The sequence below is a fragment of the Onychostoma macrolepis genome, chromosome 09 (assembly GCF_012432095.1).
Source record: "Onychostoma macrolepis isolate SWU-2019 chromosome 09, ASM1243209v1, whole genome shotgun sequence".
Lineage (NCBI taxonomy): Eukaryota > Metazoa > Chordata > Actinopteri > Cypriniformes > Cyprinidae > Onychostoma > Onychostoma macrolepis.
Window position 1 is genome coordinate 20,041,343 of NC_081163.1, and position 22,926 is coordinate 20,064,268.

The 22,926-nt window shown below is 41.0% G+C and overlaps 1 protein-coding gene across 1 annotated transcript in view; it reads right to left on the reverse strand.

The window, feature by feature from the left end:
* The window catches only part of klf7b (Kruppel like factor 7b), a 43,919-nt gene extending 21,263 nt beyond the window's left edge, over nt 1-22,656 (reverse strand). Inside the window, exon 1 of the mRNA XM_058786372.1 lies at nt 22,176-22,656. Within this exon, the coding sequence (XP_058642355.1) occupies nt 22,176-22,277 (102 nt within the window). The 5' untranslated portion in view covers nt 22,278-22,656. The remainder of the gene's footprint in view (nt 1-22,175) is intronic.
* Nucleotides 22,657-22,926: the final 270 nt, after the last annotated feature.

The following is a 22,926-nucleotide window of genomic DNA, read 5'->3' on the forward strand; positions in this document are numbered from 1 at the left end:
CTAATGACCACCTGCCACTGATTTCTCTGCTTCTGCTTCATAGCTGAAGAGTAGGCTGAGATGGGTTATGTGCGTTGGAGCTGACTATCTGTTATCAGGGGAACGCTGGTAACATGTTAAGAATTATCCATTTTAGAGATCTCTAATATCCTGCCTCTGCCAAAAGAGACACCAAAGCCCCAAGAGAAAATAATGCAGCTCTTGCCATGGCGAAATTAAAATGTGCGTCTTCAGAGCTACACTAAAATTCGGAAAAAAAAGGGCCAATTACTCACTGAAGATGCTGTCCTATTAGCGAGTTGGCAAAACTGGACATTCAGTGACGAATGGGCCACTGCAAATAAGCCTGAGGCTCTGGCAACCCGACTGCCTGAACGTTTTTAGGGCCAGATTTACTGAGCAGCTCTTTAGCGGAAGAATTTCTCTGGAGAAATTGACTTGGTTTTGTGTCCTGCATTTACATATAGGTTTCATTATTGTTGTGGTTGCCTGGGAACCAGATTATATTTAAATCCCTCGTGTACATCTGCAAATTTAAGTTGCATGGCTTGTCAGGGAGCCTTTCTGCACAAACAAAACGCCAGATTCGGCAGGCTTATGCTGCAAATGCATCTTCACAGGCTTGTCATCAAGTTGTTCAAAACCACCTCTGCACTATACAGGGTCGTGCTTTTAGAAACAACTCAACTTGATTACAAACAAGTGCTTTTTATATAACAGCAGTGTAGTTCTTCATTACGGCATCTCAAATCATACATCCTAATTGGAAATTATATCTTACAGAGAACATTTCAATGCTGTAGTTATGCCAAGTAAAACCTAGCTTCAGAAGCCGGGTCTCCATCCACGAATGTTTATAAAAATTCTGGATGGAACCACCAAGATATAAATACTCATATACCCTGACTTGAGGTAGATATCTTGTGTATTTTGTGAGAGGACATGCACATAAACTATGCTGTGTACATATTTACTGAACAAATGCTTAAACGTGCATTACATTTTCTGGGATTATGTTGCTTCCAGACATAAGGCATCTGTCACCGATTACTAGCAGATGTTGTCAGAACATATATCAGTGCATCATGTCATATCAATTGTTTAAAAAAAATAAATAATAATAATTTATATATAATAATAATAATCTGTACTTGTTAATACTGAACATTTAATAACACATGCTCACTTGCCCCATTTATACATTTTGACTGACCTTTAAAGACATCTCCCACTTATTTAAAGAGTGTATATGCATTCGCTGCTGGGTTCTCTGTTGTAGACAGATGCACAATTTTTTCTTTATGTCTAGTGGCCTGTCTGCCTGCCAAACCTGTGAACGAGTGTGTGTCTGAGTGCTCGGTTATGTAATGACTGCTATCGCCTAATACGAAGACGTTGGCTGCAGTTTAAATCATTATGTCTTGAATATCTGTGTACCGGACTTGACCTTGCTCAAATGTGTACTTAGAGTAATTGAATCACTGGCCCAGTCCCAGTGCCCAGAATATTTTGTATCCGCCATTATTTTACACACAACAAATTTGACAGGAGCAGCCAGGACAAAGTCATATTTTAATAAGTCAAACACGTTTGTACTAATACTGTCATCTGGAACCGTGTGTATCGAGATTATCGTTTTACCTCTCATTACAGTTCTTTGACCCAGAACAAAACATGTGGTATCTGTGCTACTTAATGCTCTGTTCATCTGCCTAGCTCATATCTATCATGTTTCCAATCTTGGATTATTATATATTGATGAAGGTAATGTCTGGAGCCGTTTTCCTGATGTGGCTTCTGTTCGCCGCTCCTGTTGAGTCATTTTCTCCCCCTCGTCTCAGCATGTTCACATCTGTTCAGAAACAATATTACGTGACTCCACTGAGAAATCAGATACTTGTCGTAAGATTGCTTCGAAGTGCTTGCATCGTCCCTCTTCTCGAAAACCATAAAAAGCACCATGCAAATACAATGTAAGGATAATGTCGCTGAGCATAATGGTCATACTCTAGAAAGGCTAAGCTTGGCTTTGGGTTTCAGATTAGTGTAAACTCCATGTACTCATTACTGTGTGTCAATATTTACACTCGCACACAAAGCTAATTACATGTTGACCGTGTAATGCGATTTGCAAATTTGTTTTGAAATCCTCATCCTTTCCCTGCCCTCCATTTTCCTTCCTAGTCTTCCTTCTTGCTTTTGCAGCTGCACCTTATGTGAGAGAGGGCCTCTCCAGTGCTGTTCCTGCTCCTGTGTCTCTCTTTGGCTGGTAAACACAGACCAGCTCCTCTGGGAAATGAGAGGAAACAGACAGACAGGAACTCGGCCAGAGATGAGCACAACAGGCTTGGCAGCTGTTTCCATAGCAGCCACATTGTTGGGTTTTGAAATTTGAAAAGACAGCAGGACACTGGTTTGGGACGTTATTGTGAGCACTGCCTGTATCAGAGAGACACATTTTCCTGTTTCCATTATCAAGTGAGGGCCAGAACAGTGAGACCAGAGTCTGGTGAAGCACTGAAGTGTAGAATGTCCAAGTAACTGGACACCAGAAATGGCAACTCAGACACAAGTTACCAAAAAATTTATTTCGAGATTCGACTTAAACTTTAAATTAGTGACTCGTACACAACACAAATCACATACATATACATACATACATAACACACACACACACACACACACACACACACGTGTATATTTTGATACAAGTTAATTAATCTTAAATGCTTTCCTGGTTACAGTTTATTTTAAGGTATCCTTGTTACAGTGTAATTATGCATTTAAGTTCTGAATAATATTAATTAACTACATGTACTTAGTAAATGGTTAGGGTTAGGGTTTATTTTAGGGTTACTTGCATGCAATTATGCATAATTTATTGTTGTTATGATAGTAAGTACTTGTAACATGTGCAACAAGGACTTATGAGTAAACATACATATATATATATATATATATATAAAAATCATAATGATCTGGATTTTAGACAAAATAAAAAAAAGCATAATTTATACCATGAAAAAATTACCAGGTGGGTTATTTACTTATTTATTTACAGATTGTTCTTTTTTTTTCTTTTATGAATGCTATAATGTGTGCTATATATACACTAGCATTCAAAAGTTTGGATTTGGTTAGATATTTTTAATGCTGTCTCTTATGCTCGCTATAGTACAACAGTGATATTGTACAATATTATTTACAATTTAAAATACACATTTTCTATTTTACTACATTTTAAAATGTAATTTTTCCTCTCATGGCAAAGCTCAATTTTCAGCAGCCATTACTCCATTTTTCAGTGTCACATGATCCTTCAGAGTGATGAACAGAAAGTTCAAAAGTTCAGAATTTATTTTTTGTAACATAAGTCCTTTTGTAACTTTAGATCGATCAGAAAAAAACATCTTATTTTATCATTTTCTCCACCTCCAAAATCCCAAGGTGGTAATGCTTGCAGTTGAGAATCAACTTGGACTTGAGACAAAACACTTGAAACTGTACTTGGACTCTGTGTCAGAAACTTGTGAACATATCTGCTGGCCAAATATTTAGTTACATTTCTTTGGACTGAATAGCAAGGTTTTAGTCATCATGAATTGTCGCTGCAGTCAGCTAACCATCTTTGGTGAGAAAATACAAGCTAATAAAAATATTTGGCAGATTCGTTGTCTAGTGGGGGAGTGCAGGGATAAAAAGCATTCATTAGCTTTAGTTGTGGATGAATTTATCCCAGTTGACAGCTCCTGGCGGAACATTAGGGCCCTGATCAGGTTCATGACATAACGGAGACAGCTTTATTATGACAAGAACACTTGTGAGGTCAGAAACAGGAAATACGCACCCGTTCCTGTCCACTCCATCAAAACAACTGGCAATATCACTGAGCCTATTCTCTACAGACACATGGCCCATTTCTCCACAATTCGCTGAATGAGCATGCATGTAATGCGAAACAAAGAGCAATGCTAATCATGCAAGATAACAACCAAACATTATCTGTGCACTGTTCCCTTAGAGGCAGGATTACTTCACAGATGGATGCTACTACAAGCAAAGTGGTGAGAATTATGACACACTTGGCACCAAAGATCAGCAAGCTAGCATTGACTTGTATGTTTATAGTTATATATTCAAGTCTTGTCCATTGAAAACTCTCTTTGAACACCAGCTAACTAATATATTGCATATGATACTGCATTCTAGGCCAGGCCAATAATAGATCAGCCAATAATTTGACTATTGTTGTCTACTTGTTCTTCTTTAGTTGTTTTGCAATCCTTTTAGGCTAGATCCATGCATGCCAGACTTCGGTGCCTCGTCCCATCAAAGCTTTTACTTGATAGGACACTTTCAATAATTTAGGATTGACAGTGAAAAGACAGTGTCTGCCGACTTCTCCATCTGCATCCAGCCGCACAAGGAGACTTTAAGTCTGACATGGTGCAGCTGCAGCTAATGAATACCTCCATTTAAAGATGGAAGAGGCGGCTTGGGTGCCAATCAGCCTTTGGGTGTGCTTGTATGGGGCTGCTGAGAGCTATTTCTGTGTACACAAACACCGCTTTTGCTTTTAAAGTATTGTGAGACTTCAGTAACAGAGGTCACAAAAGGGACAAAGAAGCTGTGAAGGAACAGAAAAGGCACTATGGCGTCTCTCAATAACTTCATCAGCACAGGATTGTAGAGGGCATAATGCAACCTTGATCGTGTTCCCAAATGAACAAAGTCACTATTAACTCTTTGTGAACTCAGTGAAGAACACCTGATGAATCTGTAGGAGGGAGAGGCGCACAGATGAAGTTGCTGTTGTGCTGTGTGTCACAATGTGAAGTCTGTGAGATGACAAAGTACGATTTGGTTAAACAAGCTTGGTATTTTAAAGATTATGGATTCATGTTTAACTATAACCTGAGTGTATGTTGTGATCTGGTTATTTGTCCTTCCTTTTTGGTTGTTTTTTAAATAAATTTATAATAATAATGTATAAAAATATGTTTAGTTAGAACAAAAATGTCTTGCTATGGTTGTCGGAAATATTAGTAAAATTTACATTACTATCTTTGATCTTGAAAGTAATATATTCTATACTAGGCAAAAGTCTTCTTTTTTTTTTTTTTTGCCAATATTGGATATTCTTTTGTTTTTAGATTTTTATGTTTAAGTTTTAGCAATATGGCAAATATTTAACCCTTTAAATGGATAGTTCACCAAATGGATAGTTCATTCCAAACCTGTATGACTTATTATGTTAAACATAAAAAGATGTTTTGAAGAATGCTTGTAATCAAACAGTTGCTGTTCCCCATTGACTTCCATAGTATTTCTTTACTATGGAAGTCAATGGGGAGCAACAACTGTTTGGTCCTTCAAAATATCTTCTTTTGCGTTCACCATAAGAAAGAAACATATACAGGTTTGGAACGACATGAGGGTGAGTAAATGATGACAAAATTTTCATTCTGGGCTGAATTATTCCTTTAAGAGCACTTTCCCTTTGTACTGCACGTTAGACAGCAGAGCTATTTCTAATTCAAATTATACTATGCATAGAATTTTTTTTTTTCATCCATATAAACATATTCACATACAATCTGTTGGGAGATATAATCATTCACATGTATAAAAAAAAAAAAAAAAAAAAATTCTTCTAGTATAGATTTAAATATTTGGAAATTATTGAGCATAAATAACAGAATAATAAACATCTTATCTTCATCACAATTTCAATATCAGTGCATCTAAGATTTACCATAATGAATGCATGCTCTTTACAAATCACAGAAATCTTGCTAACAGATATGCCGTAGATGATCACGCTCAGCAGAATGACAGAGCAATGAGACAAGCGCAATAATGGGTATAGAGAGGGTACAGGAGGACGTGAATGAGTCCTCACCATAGATGTGCCAAATGGGGGATAATCCCACTGACAAAGGGAGTAAGACTGCAGGCTGGTAAGAGGCGAGCTGAGCCTCAGAAAACCTCTCTCCGTCTTCCTTTAACTGGATTTGCGGAGCGGGGCTGCTGTTTATCTGTGTACGGGGTCGGCTAATGGCCACTGGCTGGCGGCACTGGGGTAATCTAATCAGGATACAGCGATTTTCATTAAATCGCTCAGGCTGGATTATTCCCCGTCACAAGCCGATTGAAAGGGGACATTTTTAAATGGGGTTAACAGCTTGTTATAAGATTGGGGAGTCTAAGTAAGGGATACTAGTGATGGGGGCTCTATTGTGACGGACATAAGGCTAATCTTCATTACTCAATGCAAAGAGAATGCCACATGGGTGGGGGGATACAACACATGGAGACAAAAGAGAACAAGAGGAAACAAAAGAGAGCTGGCCGTCAAGGAGCGAGTTGGAAGAGGGGGCTGAGTTGGAGGGCGTTTTGTTTCATAAGATGTATGGCCCTCTGGGTATTGTATAGAGATCTCCAGTTACATACCATACTGTAACAGGCAACAGACATGACTAATAGGCCAAGTTCTCCAAGGGAGTCAATTTCAGCTGCAGTCCCATTATCAGGCACCGGTAAAGGTCTATACCCCTAGGAGACATAAAGAGAGCTCTTTATTTCACCAAGAAAGTCTCTTATCTTGGTTGTGGCGACAAACACAGGAACGTATTTGAAGCACTATAAATGATTCTGCCCATTAACTTGATGATATTTCACACAAATCCCTGCAAACGAGCTCCTACTGACCTCATATTAAACATAAAACTTCTTGAGGGAAGCTGTTTGGATTTAAGGCTCTTATTGCATTCATATATTCTTATCTTGATCGATGTGTTTGTTATAATCATTAAGCATACTTGAGTGGTATAATGATTCACGTTAGAGATCTGTCTTTCGAATCGACCTCTCACATCAGCACTTCTGTGCTGTGCATTACGAGTGGGAAGCCACATGGAGAGAAGATTAAAATTTCCCTGGAGTGATGACTCTGGCACTGGTGTGAAAGGGTTGTGTTCTCTCATTCTCAGTTATGTCATCGCAAAGCAATAGTCCACATGACTTCAGATTGCAAGGACCTTGGGTTCACTGTGTTACGTTGTCTGTCTCTCTCTGCAGGACGAGGCATCAGCCAGGGACGCAGCAGGTGCTCTCATTACGCCTATCCCACTGTGGGGACTATCAGTCAGGCTTCCCTGCTTTCTAAACTCTGCAGTGTGGCATAAAACCATGGGAAATTCACATCTAGACAAGGAACAGCAGGGGAGAAGTGAAGAGGCCAGTCTTATTCATTGACCACAGAGTCAGTGGTGGGGACTGATAAATGGACTGATAAATGTCTTTGGTAAGTAAGAAAAAGAAAAAAAAAAAAAAAAATAGCAGGGCTGCCAAAAACAGGCTGCATTGCAAAACCCTTGTATAAATGTAAAATGAATTTTCTGACCAAAAATGGTATCAGAAACTGTGACTTAAACATTTAATAACAATCTTTTACATGTTAGAAAGGATATACGATAAGGAATCCCATAAGTTGAATATATTTGTGTACAATTATTGTAGGTTATTGGTATGCTTCTATCAGCCAAGAGTCAGTATTTACATCTACACTACCGTTCAAACGTTTGGGGTCGGTAAAATTTATTAATGTTTTTGAAAGATGTCTCTTATGCTCATTAAGGTTACATTGATATGATCAAAAATACAGTAAAAAATAAATATATTTTAAAATGTCATTAGTTTCCTGTGATGGCAAAACTGAATTTTCAGCTGCCATTTCTCATTCATTCAAATATGCTAATATTATGATTATTTACTATAATTTTGTTTTACAAACAATTTACTTCATTTTAGTCATTTCCGTTTTTTTAGTTTCGACAGTGTGTCCAGAATTTTCGTTTTCGGCCAAGAATTTTTGTTTAGGTGCATCTAGATGTTAAACCCACATGCTTCACCATGCTTGGTTGTCAGTGTATCCTCATGCTATATATAACCCTGGATGATTCTTTGTAATAAACCACAGGATGTGAGCTGTAGGGACAGTGCCACAGCATTGACAAGGAGCCCTAGTGGAGAGGAAACACTACATCTATCTGAGCTTCCCGTCCCATGCGAGTAACACGCACGACGGCCCGGCCTGCCAGCCAGCTGAAAGGAAATGGAAAAGGAAATTGCATAGATGGGATGCAGGAGTCCATGCCTTTCTGCAGATGCTACGACTGGAGCAGAGAGAAGTTACGTAACCCTGCTGGGCCTCCATCCTCTGGCTGCAATCCTGCCGATAAGCACACATAAAAAGATCGGCACGAACAAATTTTCTGGCTGGAGTCGTTGCGGACTAGTGCAGGCACGCTACCCTGAGGGGAATGGATATGGTAACCTGTCCAATCTCCAACTTAGCCCCTGGATCAGGCCGCGGTGATGGACAAAGGCAGTTATGATAACAGGAATTCAAGACCCCTCCCAACCCAGCAGCTGCCCCCACCAGGCTTTGTGCTACGGGGATTTTTCACGCACGAAAGGCTCCAAAACAAAATGAAGAATGCAGATTAGCAAAGCCGCTTAAAAAAATTAAACAACTTGCTCGAGCCTGTTCGCAAGGCTCACCTCCAAGAGATAGGAGAAGGCCGGTCGTTTCTGGTTTGTGTGATAACTGGCTGCAAGGATTTCCAGCCCAATTTCTCAGTGCCGGGATAGGCATCCGAGTTAATTGCCATCGCTCACTTAAGTGCACGTAAATGGCTTTTTCATCCCTGCATCTGTCCTCTTTATAATTATCCTGCAGTGTGGTAATTACACAGACTTCGCACAACTGGTATTTTATGGGACAACAAACTCCTTTGCTCTTTTCTAGTCTCTATTCCTCTCGCTTTCATGCACCAGGAAGGTAAACATAAATCCTGACTTTGAAAGCCCATCTCTGGGGATGTTTACGAAAATCACAGTATTGCTATTTGCTGGATGCTTCCGAAGTATGTAAGCTGGAGTGATGAGGATGTAGTCTGTCATGAGCGGAGAGTTAGAGCTTTGACGACTGCAGTAAAAATCGCAAAAGCAATCTCTCAGAGAGCCTACAACGACTTTGTTTCATGCTAGCAGCGAAATTGTCCTTTCCATCTAGATGTCTCATTACTGACACGTACGGGAGAATTTACAATGAAACAATAGCCTCGTGTAGCTTCTAAAACGCTGGCATCGATCATAGACACCTCGAATCAGATGTCTGCTTCACCGATACCTCCTATGATCTGATACCGCTCCAGCACGTGCTCTGAATACGCAATGGCAAGCCGCCACTGCGTTGTGACGTCTCAATCCTCACAGACTGTCCTGTTTTCTCCACGTGGCTATCAGCCCAGCTCATCTCTCTAACAACAGACACAAAGCCCTGCCACTCTGCCAGTCAGCCATAAATGGAGCGAGGTGGGAGGGAGCATTTGATCGTGAACTGATGCATAAAAGCTTTTTTGTGAAGAATGAAACAACAAACCGCAAGCAGGGGCCGGTGAGAATTTTTTTTGCCATGATAAAACAATGTCTGGATGAAATCCCTCAGTGTGGTAGAAACTAGTTTTCTTGTTTTTATATTTATTTATTTTTAAAAATGGACTTTGTAAACTGATTGGTTTAAATGGTATGACATTTTTTATCATTTTTGTATAAAAATTCATTTAGATTTTTTTTTAAACACAAATATGTTAAATATAAACAAATTAAAATATGAAATAAAATGTCAGATAATTTAAGACAATAAGTTCAGGTTGTAAAATATCCTGTGATGAAATATCACTTTTTACTCGATGGCCACACCACATGATTTTTTTTTTAAATCTATAAAACTAAAAGTTTTTCAAAAATATGAAACCAACATGAATACAAAGAGCACATTTCTTTGTGTTCCCAACTAGATTTTTCCTTTTGTTTATTGATATCGGACATGTTACTGACCGATATCAAAAACTAAGCTTTTCGTTTAGCATTTCTTTTTTTTTTTCGTACTTTTTTGGAGGGGGGGGGGTTATTAGCGTCACAAAAAGTAAGCTCAGAAATCTCCAGCCTTATCACTTCCAGCGTCTATCGTTCATGCATGCAGACACGCACACAAAGACACCTACGCAAATCCAGCCCACACACTCCCAGCGAAAGAATGACCTCATCCCCCACCTCCTCCCTCCTCCCTGCACTCTGGAGCAGCTGGGCCGAGAGTGAGGTCACCTGAGACGGCGAGGTTCCGCCCCTTCTGACTCACTCCCACAAAGCTTTTTACTGTGATGGCACTTTGAACCCAATTACCAACATCTGACAAGACTGCTACAGTGACATAAAAGGAAACCTAACTGGGACTTGATGAATGCCTTTGCAGTCTATTAATTCCTGACTACAATAAAAACTGCGGAGAGGGAGACCTTTGCCAAGTGCACATGGAATATGTGGGCATTCGCACCTCTCCGGGACTGGCACGCTCGCCCAGGAGTTGGGGTTTTTGAAGCCACCGGGCTCGCAGACGGGGTGGGATGGCTGAACGGCAGGTGCCCCTGCTGCCATCACACCTGTCTGCACTGCAGGGAGCCCCGTACGGGAGCTCCGGCAACACCTTGCCAAAATACCCCAACCCTTTGCTGATTATCACAAGGTCATGAATGCAATGACAGCATCGTTGCTAGGACGAGGTAGAAACTCTGAGATGGATCTCAGGCATTACCTCATCATTTTACTGGAATCTACAGAGCAGTTGAGCGCATTTAGCACTTTGCATTTGACAAAGTGGGTGATCTCATCCTGAATATTGTAGCTCACGAGATGAGTCACAGGCACTCAAAATGTAGAATTGAGCTGCTGGCCTGTCTGAGGATCGCCTGAGGGGGGAGGGTACCGTAAGAGCGAGAGTGCCAGCGCAACGCTGGCTAGTCTGTGCAGGGTTTACCCTGGTGCAGTGGCCCATGCCTAAAAGACACATATACGCCGCTTGCTCCACTGAACCTAAGAGGGTACGAGAGGTGCCCAGTAGGCATCTCTCATACTAAAGAAAATCTTTAAACAACCTTTCCGATCTACACGCTCTAACCCGCCATACCTATGCGTACACACGCAAACTGGCACTTGCACACAGACAAGCCCCCATTCCAACAGAGCCGGGCTGTTCCCCCAGGTATTCCCTGCAACATTACAGATTAAAATAGCAGCCGACCCACATAGCTGTACACTGGCTCAGCCTCCCCTTTGGAGAAGGCAGACTTTTTACGTTCTTGACTGCAAACACCTCACAATCGCTGTCATTTTTGCACTCCTGTTTCAGTGCGTTCGCACCAGATGGTGAGAGCGCTGTCATAGCATCCAGGTGCCTTGAGAAAACGGTGCTAAAAGAACTCGGTAACACCACCAAAAAACACTTACAAAAATGCATATTACAGCCATTTTTGTATAAATTATAATGAGATGATTAAGACTTGGGTGCAAATGGTGGAAAGTGGGTCTCTCTGTCTCTGTGCAAATTAAACAAAGAAGGCTGAATGTCTCAATGAGCAGGACAAATGCTCCAAGGTCGCTGGTCCTCAGCGCATGACCTATTTAACTGAGCCATAACAAACTGGAAGGACTAAGAGCAGCACGGTTGTTCTGTCTCCTTCCCAAAAGCACTCAGCAGGACTCGCATTGTACAACCTTCAGGACGAAAGCGCAGTTTAGTGTGGACGTGGTGGGGAGGTTATTGTGTTTGTAGGGCAGCTCCAAATTAAGAGAAGCAAAGTTTCTGCTGCTTAAAAACATACCACACTTTTCAAGATGAGCAAGATTTTAATACAATTATAAAAGCAGTTGGGCAGTTTTGTAACCTTTTTAAGATACACTTTTATTTAAACACCTGACATTATTTGAGCTAGTTATTTTGCAAGACATTGATGTAGTAAATGTAAGTATTTAATGAATACAGAATATATGGATTCTATGGAAACCCATTTCTGCCTGTCCAAAACTTCAAAAGTAAAGTTTTTTTTAGCCCTTTATGCTCACCAAGGCTGTGTTTATTTGAATGCAGTAAAACTTAATATTGTGAAATATTATTAAACCTGAATTACTAATAAAAAAAATTACTTTTAAAATATATATTAATTTATTTCTTCATTTCTTAATTACTGCAGTCTTTAGTGTCACAAGATCCTTTAGAAATCATTCTAGTATGCTGATTTGGTGCTCAATAAACATGATTATCAATGTTGAAAACAGTTGCTTAATTAAAATTTAATGCATCCTTGCTGAATTGAAGTCTTAATTAAAAAAGGGGAAAAATGAAAAGAGAAGCTCACCCCAGTTTTTGAATGGTAGTGTATATTTCCTAATTGTGACTCAGCATTCTCTGACTTGTCTTTATGTGTCGCAATATTATTTCTTACAATATGTTTCACAATTATGACTTTATATCTCATAATTTGATTTTTCTTGTTAACTATCGCATAGCTACCCATTTTAGTTTTTACTCCGCTTCCATAGGATTCAGCTTGATTTGAGTTTGATGTGCCAGCGATAGTGAACAGGTGGGTCTCACAGCAGAGCAGCTCAGAGCAGCCTCAAGGAGAGACAGCAGTGCCTGCAGATCCTTAGCCAGAGCTATATCAGGTATACAGTATGGCACCTGGCACAATTTACAGAGGGTCTGGCCTGCCTAAAATAAAAGGCTTAAAATAAAGCTTACACAATATGGCGCTTGCACCAGCTTAGCAACCATCACCAGGGGCTGTAACCAGTGTAACTGTAACAGTACAGGCTATTGGATTGATGAATGGAGAGGATGTTGGCAGTTGTCCATGTGGAGCGAGTGACTTTCGGGGCATGGGGAAGGAAAGGGGGGCTGATAGTGGAGAATCCCGTCGGTAAACAAGGGCTTGGTTTCCTCCACTGAATTGGCAGCGGATGGAGAGGAAGTGGTAACACGCACTTAAAAACTCGCTTTCTAGGAGAGGAACCGCAAACATTCTCTGTTTGTGCTTGATGGGGCGGTCCTGCTTTCTGAACTGTGCTCAAACTCAGCTCTCTAGGGTATTTGCGTCAAGCTTCTCTGCTCGCTGGAGCAAAGAGTCGGGCGTGTATGCTCTTCCACAGCACCAGGTTGAACACACACCGGTCCTGTGCCCGGTGCCAGGGGGGCATCTGCCCTTTTTATTTTCTCCCCATGTAATTACTGAGCAGAGCTGTTAGTTAGGTGGAGGGCTCTGCGAGGGTGATGTACACCAACCCTGCCTGCACACTTCTCAACATAAGTGCCATACACCTGCTTTGACCTCTACACGAATAGATAGCATCACAGAGATGCAGTTTTACTGCTTTACTATTTTAATAATATCCTTATTTTTTGCATAAAACATCTCAAGTACATAATATGATGATTGTTCCATGTATGTAATGATATGCCTTTTATTTTGTGGTGTACATTGTATCTAGATATGTGTAGGATCTTGTTTTGTTTTTTGCACTGGAACAGCCCACATCATGCAAATTGTACGGTAATCATTGGCTGTGCTCTAAAAGGTCAATGCGAACAGGGTCAAACTGGGTGAGAGAGCAAGAAAGAATGAGTTACTGGAAATGAGCAAGTACAGTCAAACTGGAGGCTGGAGTGATGCCAGGTCATGTGGCCATCAGAGAGAGAGACGATATGCAAATAAGCACATGCACACAGATGTTTATTTTTCTATCATGGTGGAAACTTTCTATTGACTGCCATTGTTTTTATATTGTGCTAATTAAGTTTTCTTTCCCGTAACTTTACCCTCATTGAATCTTGAATATTTTTTTTTTTTTAGTCCTGACACAATACACAAACAATATAGTTCAGTCCCATTTAAAAAGGCAAACTGGGTATGATAGGTTCTCAAACTCTAAACTGTATCTTATTCAAATGTATATTTTCCATGTTTTATTTAAAATATCTGATAGCAGCTTTAATGTCTTTTTGACTTAAGACTTCTGCATATCTTACAGCGGCCATGCTGAAATGTCTACAACAGTTTTGTTTATGTGCCTGAACGAAAGCAGACAGAAACTGATTATTATTCTGTTTGCCCTAATAGTGAGTATAGGCTCCTTTTGAGTCAGAAAAACTGGTTTTAGTGGAGAATCATATCAATAATTAAATCTTCTACACAGATGATATGTTTTAGCATGGAGTACATTGTTCCAAATTCATAATATTTTATTTATAGATATCAGTATTGCGAAACGTCTATATGTTGCTATTGTGTATGTGTTGTTTTAGATGCTGCTTCCACAGATCTGCAAAGGGCAAAACAAGTATGCTTCAGCTGGTAAGTATGCTTATTAAACAGCATGATTAATCTTTACTACAGGATTATTGATATTAATCAAAATTATATAAATAAAAACCCAATTGTGTCCCTTTGCACTTTAGTTTTAATTCAAACAGCTCATTATGAACAAGCCCAGCCAATGTTCATTCATTTACAAATTTTTACTTCAGGTTGTTTCAAGGTCACAAAACATACCCTGAAGGCATTTTATACCTGGTGGAAAAGTACCTGTTGTTGGTCTTTGTGTTTGAATAGTCCTTGTGACCTGTCCTTATTCATTGTATGTCACCAACACCAAAACAAACAATGAGCTCACTACTCTTGTTTGGCAGCTTGACAGCAGGTGTTGTGTGATTCAGACCTGAGCTTCCTGCCACTCTGAAACCCAATCTGAAATCACAATCTCCACTAGACAAAAGACTCCAAATTCCTCTAGAGGAAATGCATCGAATCAGATTTGCCAGTAGTGTTGCTACAACATCTGCGTGGAAAACATGACAATTTCCTATTGATGGAAAGATATCTAGATACAAAGAACTGTGATGAGAGTGGGCTGTGTACATTTTAGTGCTGTGATGTCAAACAAGGTGACGTGGCTTGAATTTGTCATTATGAACATTAGCCAGGCTAACAGCAGTCTTGGATTTGCAGTATACGCATTTCCATCTGGACAGTGTCAGTGCAGGGAATTTCCAGAAGGCCAAAAGAGGATAGAAAGAGTGCAGGACCATCAGCACCGCATCTCACGTCAAGAACACTTGAATAAACATGAGAGACATCCTTCATTGCCCTCCTCTGCCTTCCTCTCTCTGTTTCTTTATTTTTACCTTGACATTCTGCAGGGCTACTTATAGCTGGTTAGGAATACACAAAATACCATATTTATTATTCATATAAAATGCCCTCCTGGTTTATGTAACTCTCACATTTGCAGAATACTGAGTGCTGCAGTCTCAAATAGCGTTGAGGTACCATTTGCAATGAGGAAGTATTGATTTCCAATCTGCCGTGTTTTTTTCAGGGTGGTGTGAGAGATATCATCAGGCTGTTAGTCGGAGTTTGTATGCGTGTGTGTGCACTTAGAGAAAAATGGCTGGTTCCTCTCAGCCTGTTAATCAAATCCTTGAGTGGCTAAACTGCCTCTCCATCGAGACCAAGGGGGACGACAGGCCTCATGCATAAAGATGCATTCCAAACACTCATCTTTCTCTGTCTTTTTCTCTCTCTGTCCATCCTAGCACTGCTTCTCGTCTCCATGGGCTGATAGGCTCTCGAGAAGACGGCAGACAAATGACCCTCACCATCCTTACCATCCAACAGCTCCTCAATCATTGCCCCTGAAAAGCTCTTGATCCCTACATAAAAAGACCACCTCCATCAGCAATCACTCACAGGCGTGGGGATAATTAGCACATCGGCCCCTGTCTGCAAACTGAATGCGTGGACGAGGGTAGGTATATTCCGTTTAGCATGTGCTACCATTGGGTCAACTAACCACAACCTTTTACCCCAGAAAGAATTGGTTCTATGCAAGTGTTTCCTGTACAAATGCATCTGTGGAATTCTGTGAATCAACTGCATGCTGTGAATTTTCTGCAGTTCCTTAGGCAGCATATGCAACCACACATTTTCTTGTGCCCACAGCTATGTATTGTAGGTGAGACACTGTTAGACAAACAACAGACACCCTCAGTGAAGATAAGCATGGCCCATTAGTGCCTCAAAGCTTGCGTGGCCAGATCGAGAGTGAGATCACTTCCTGTGCTTACTGGAAACGGATAGGCTTTAACATAATCTGTACATTGCTCAGCAAATCAGTGTTCCTCATATTATTCACTTTCATGATCTCATAATTAATGCACTATTTTTGGCTTTTGAGGTGATATATTTGGCTCAAACTACAGTGCTTCCTTGAAATGTAGTTAAAAGCTTAATATTAAAGTTCCATAGCTTATAACAATGATCACTTTTGAACCCTTGTTTTCACACATTTCCTCACCTGTTTAATGTTCCCGACTGTTTTTGCATGCAACATCTTCTATACACTTCTGTTTTATACTATGGTGTGTTCTGCAAAGAATACCGCAGTTTCTTCTCGTGACATTTTAAAGTCTTTGTAATGGAAAATCATCCCATAATATCCTTTTTTTTTCATTTAATATTTATACTTTTTTAAACATATGACATTTTATATATATATATATATATATATATATATATATATTATTATTTTTCAGCCCCTGACTTTGTTGTAGGTTGTGTTCTCTGGAGATGCCAATTATCCCCCAGTTTCTCATTTCACCAAACCTATGTTTGACTGTTCAAAAACCTACCAACTGCCAGTTTGATGCTGTCTTTGATCTACCTCTAGCGCTGAGAATAAATTATAGAGCAATTGCCAAATTTCATGGTGTACGATATTTGGTAAACAGCACATAGTGTATATGAGGGTGAGCTAGGGCTGCGCTTCAAATGCTAATGATCTTGTAAAGGCATTTCATTTTAATGTAGTAACTCAAAATCACAGAATAATAGTTAGTTCAGGTACTGCTTTTTTCTGTATAATTTCCACAGCTAGTTGTTTATTAGGTTGCCCAGACCTGTCATGCAAGCTTGTGGTTACAGCTTTATTTTAACAAAGAGATGGAATTCAACATTAAATTGATGTGTTGCTTCAGAAACAGCCTGTGTTAAAGCCTTAGTATGAACTTTACTCAAACGTAACAGGAGAATGTGACTGAAAGGTCCCCACATCAAAGTGAGACCTGGTTCAGCCCTATACATGAAAGACCCTGCTGCACCCTCACTACTGCCTAATTACTGTCAGCTGTCTGGGGGCTGAGTGATCTGCTGTGTCTGGGGCTCCGCTTTTGCTGTAGTTACTAAGAATATTTATATGCACAGTTGTATTTGAGCTACAGTGTATTTTTTTTTTTTTTTTTTTTTTAGTATTCAAGTAGTAGTCGTGTATCTGGCTTTATCTGTCAGCCCAAGTATACATGACACAACGTGTAACCAAATATTTAAAGGATTAAATACACGTTGCACCTTTGGAGCAACTGCACAAAGCTAAGGCAAATTGTAGTAGATTAATGGGTATACATGCTGGAACGAAACTGAGATATTATCACATTAACCAGGTCTGTTAGTCCAACTTTTCAAAAATCTAATATGATTTATATCTAACTTTAGTGACTAAACATTGACATAACATTTTTAAAAAGACAAATTATTGCTTTAGTTCGACTGAAACAAAATGTTCAAAGTGCATGTAAATGCACTTACTCCCAACAACTGCACATCGCAAAATCTAAATCACAAGAGAGATATAGGTAGGCGGGAAGAAGAAAAATAGACAGCTCTTTTGTAATCTCAGACTATGACTTGACAATGATTCAAAGTGTATACTAAACCCAGACAGCGCTTGATTTTGACCTGTCTAGTCACTGGCAGGGGCAGCGTACAGGAAATGCCCAGAACAATGGGTTGGTTTATGATGTCACACTGATAACAACACAGTGGTGACTTATGAGTGTCTGTCTACTCGCTGATCCCAGACATTTTATGGGACAGTCGGTAATCCAGTGGAAACCAAACAGCTGACGAGATCAATTAAGTTCTAAAAAGTTCAAATCAGTAATAGGATCATAAAGCATGACAGGTACTTTCCATTGTGGGCCAAAAGTATGTACCGTCAACATAGTGACTAATGGAGCCAGCTGACTGGTTCAGCAGGGGCCACTGAGGTCAAAGCTGTAGGATTGGGAAGGGAGGTGTCAAAGTAGGCAAGCCTCCACAGATGCACTGCATATCTGCTTGAGATAACTTTGTAACAGCTTATTTATCTTGACATGGGAGTCCTTATATTTCAACAAATGCCTGAGCATCAGCATGTACTGATAGACCTGTTAACACTTCTAAGTGGGGCCGGTCGAACAGGTTTGAGATTGAATGCCAAGGTGGTTCCCTCAGAGTAAGGTCAGCAAGTGAGAACATCACCACTGACAAAATTTAGGTTGTTGCAGAAAGCACAAAGCTTTGAGGGAGTACAAGGAACCTTCTTTGCCTGGACCTGCAAGTCTCCCCGGAGATAAGGAGGAGCTTAGTACAGTATCTTGGTCTCTGAAGACATCCCAATATTACCACTCACTCCACAACTTCAGGGGAGTTTTCTTTGGTGCCGTCAACAAGGTAATGTGTTTGCCCATTACTTTGGTGTCCTGGAGCTTTACCAATTGCAGAAAGAGACCTGAAAAGGGGCTTGAGAATCCTCTGTGCTGTCAGAAGATATACTGTGAGAAAGCAGCTGTGTTCCTCAGGGTATTACATAATGCACATTTCAGTGTTCACTGCCCAGAGAAAGCTTGAATGCCTTCTGCTGGAGCGAGCTCAATGTGGACAGTGAAGGAATGCGATAAAGGGATGGATGGCCAACTGCCTGCACCATAGGCTGCAGGGGAAAATTAGCAAGAAAGCATAGGGGCAAGCTAGTGAAGATGGTGGGCTCCTGCAGGCCCGGTGTGGAACCTCCACAGGAGCATTGACGTAACCCAGCTCAATGGAAATGCATTTTTAATGGTATTACATAGATACACCACCTCTTTCCCAGCCCCCATCCACTGACCCAACTATACAGCCCTTTGTTTCAAAAAGTTACTGGGCTGTGAAATGCAAAAACTCACAGCACAGAATATGCATGCAGTGCGATTCATTATCTTGTCAAACTGGGCTTCTTCTGGGACAGACCGAGCTCAACGTTTGCACCGCCTTCGCCTCAGATAGCTGTTGCCTTCAGCTAGTCTCTGGGGCTTACATGACCCTGCTCAGACGTGTTCCAGTTCTACTGACTGTGATGTGTTTCTGTGGGTTAGTCGTCTGCTCTCCAGCTGCCAGTGAGCATTGAGAAGTTCACCACATCTCAGATTCTATTTCTCAACCTTTTAGCATTAAAGCTATTGATAGAACATGGGGAAAAAAGGGTAGGTTTAAAGTTTTGCTGCGATTGTCAGGACAACTAGGTCTCATGGGTTTGGACCGCAATGCTTACAGTAGTATTCCTAGAAAAGGTTTGAGATAGGTGCAAAACAATCAAACCCTGCTTCTGAAATTAGAACAAAGTCATTTGGAATTACTGATGCTGATGGAAACTTTCCAAACAAAACACTTGACGACGAGGAGAAGAGTGCTGTGAGGACAGGTCTGCCAGACTTTGTAGACAAAGAGACAGAGAGTGACCCATTTTCGCTGTGACCCACAAAAAGGCCTGCTTGTCAGAGGACGACACACCAACAAAGGTGCCCACGTGGTGCACTAGCTGATGGAGGACAGATGGATGGATGCAGACAAACAGACTCAGCCCCCCAACCCGTCTCTTAGGTGATCCTTACTAATTGGCCAAGCTGCCTTGACTGCCTCTAATGGTGTTGTTTACTGCCTCTGCCTCATTCCCCAGGCCACTCCACCTGCTCTTCCAGCCTCCAGTGAGGAGCTCTGAGAGTCGTACTGGGTGGCACTGCTTTGGGAGGGGGGTGAGAGCCAACAGGGGCTCTCTTGTTGCACAAACAGCCGCTCTTTGAATTAACCTCACTTGCGGGTCACCGCCGAAATAATCCCTCCCTTCTCTGCCCCAAGAAAGGTTGGCGAGCTGTGATTACAGCGAGCCGCCCGCTCTGTCTTTTCCCTCTGTGTTCTTTTCTCTCTCTTCTGGGTCTCGTCTTGACAGTGAGAGATAGCGTCTTTGTTTAAGTTGGGAGAGATGGTGCCAGCAGCCGGCGTCCCTTGTGGGGAATGGATGCAGTGCACGTCAGGCCCGGGAGGACTTCATCACGTTCGACGGACAACCCCTCGTCATCCCTAAGCACATCACCTCCGTCACCCTCCCCTCCATGGCCCTTGCGCCCCATCCCTGGTCTCAGCCTGAGCTCTGAAACTCAATTCACCCATATCGCATCCATTAAGGTCTGATTCATGCTCCTCTCGCAAGGGGCCGAGCACAGCTATCCATCTTGTCTCCCACTCAAAGGGGGCTGTTTACCTTGCACTGGCAGATCTAGGGCTACACTTTAAAACCATCCCAACCTGTAAAAGCATCAAACTTTAACTGTGATGTCACTCAAAGAAAAAAAACCGTTATATTTACCTGTCTACAGCCTTTTTTCTTTTCATGCTCACTTTCTTGTCATAAATTCAACTTTTATTTTTTTCCGTTTTCATGTGGTTGTTCCCCTCCTCTTCTAATGTGAGCTGATACTCTCTCTGCTGTCTCTAAACTGTATTTGCCAGTGGCATATGAACACATCTGCAGGTTGTACAAGCTCACAACAGCTTGTTTTCTTTCGAGTCATAATTAGGCTGGTAAACTAATCTTAATTCGAATTCTGTCTCTCTCTTTGTTTCACTGTAGAAGTAGTAGGAGTAAAACAATTATATATATATATATATATATATATATATATATATATATATATATATATATATAAAATGTAAAAGAAGCAAAGAAGTGTAAAACTGTAGTGTATAATTGTGATCCATTTGTGCTTGGACAGCCAGTTCACGACACCACAGGGAATTAATGCCCCATGCACACGAGATCCATTGTTTGATATGACCATGATGCTTTAAGTTAATTAATGCCAGAATTAGCTGATGAACCAGACCTGTCTGTCTTCCTGCATGACATATTACTGTTCTAATCATCAAGATGAGATCGCCAGATCTGCATTTTCCTTCTATACTCATGCCAATATGTCTGTATTTGCATTTGCTACCAGATAATATTTGTGTTGGTGTAGATGTGCCAGTTGAATTGCCAGTGGGGGTAGATCTGTTTCAAGTTCACACACCAGCGATAAATAACCACTCGCTGCATTTCCCTGCAGTTGAGCACATGGAATTGCAATGAGCTGAAGACAGCCGGTGCATGCGTGCAGAGGCGTCCGTCGTCACATCGATTACCAGATGTCCTTCTTACCTCCAACCATAAATCTTGGCATTACATTGCTACTGTTTAATTTATAGAACTTCCAAACCCTGTTGCTATTATTGCTGTATTTGGCTACTAAAACAATTATTGCAATTTATTTGCATTATAAAGACCACATCACTTAAAAACATGACCCTGACAGATATTTCCCAATTTGCACATATGTGCATCACTTCCAAATCGTCCAGAAGGCTTAATTGGGATGTCATAAAAATGTAAAACACTACTATTATCATTGATTATCTATAGCCCTAAAGTAGTCAGCAAATTGTCATACAGATGCACACCAGCTCTCAGAGGCAGAGGGATGCATTCTCCTCACATCCACTCACGCGCGCACCCTCGCGGCGGAGGTAATACATAATACATGACAATCGGGAACTGCTCTTGATATCGTCGGGCAGAAAAACACGAAGTAATCTGACAGATGCAAATGCATTATTTAATAACAAGTCGCTTATTGTTAGCCAAGCCTTTATTATCATTATTTTTATTTTTTTTCTGGCCACATTACCTTTGCCTTAAAACGCCATACTGTCAATTCCAGTTAGAAGTAGCCTTTAATGCACACGAATCTCGTGTCTCATTCTGTCATTGACATCTATTTTGCCTTGAGTGTACAGCAGAGAAGTGTAGTAAATATGCATTTCACTCCTTAAAGCATATTATAGATTATTCTTCAAACTAACAATCACTTTCGCTCGGTTAAATAAAAAGACCGGAGTTCTAGCCATGCTTTAGCGTGAGAGAAGCAAAACAGCGCTTGCATCACTAAAAACCACTACGCGGAATAATTTGGACAAGGAAAACAGCGTGTTTGGGCATAAGCGCGCACTGTGAAGTTGTGAATGTTTCAATTAGATACATGTGCGCATTTACGCACGGCTTATTTATGCGAACTAACAGTGCAAGTAGTTACGCGTAAACTCTCTCACCTGCTGCCAGTTCTCCTCCAACGACGGCATCGCCGAGAAGTAGCCCGTGTCGTGCACCAGCTGAAGTTCCTGAAAAATACTGTAATTCGCCAACACGTCCATGTTGATGCTCACACGAAAAAAAGTGTTGCTTTGATCCTCAGGTATAATTTGTTTTCTTCTCAGCCCAATGTCAAATGCAAAAGAATGCTTCAAATCCTCCGCGAAGTGTAGTTTAAAGCTGGTAATTTTAAGCGCTGAGAAAAGGAAGGAAAAAGAAATATAATTCTTGCCACTTAATTGCAATCCCCGCGAACTCTCAGATCCTCAGCCTGGGAGTGGGATGCAAACTCGGCGACATGAACTGTCCACCTATTTCCGCATTGCCTCTGTCTCTTTTGCGCTATAAATTCCAGGTAGCCTTTCTCTTGAATGCCGTGGATCACCAAGGCAAGTTGCTGGGCTCGCTGTCTCGCGAGCGAGAGGAAGCCAAGGGAACTGAGGGGGCGTGGTTTGTTGTCAATCAATTCCGTGCGTGACCATATACGGTAAATAGGGTTGATGATCTCACTGGGCGTCCACTAAGGCGGTGCCTGAATGGCCAAAGAGGCGGAGTATAATTTGAATATTCTAGCGCGATTGGCTCATGACACCTGTCAATCGAGCCGTAGAAGGCAGTGAAAGGTGAGCTATTTTTAGAGAGCTATATAGCAGCGGCAGCGCTCTGGCGTCGCTCATACGGACGGAGAGAACGCAACAAACAGAAGTAGAA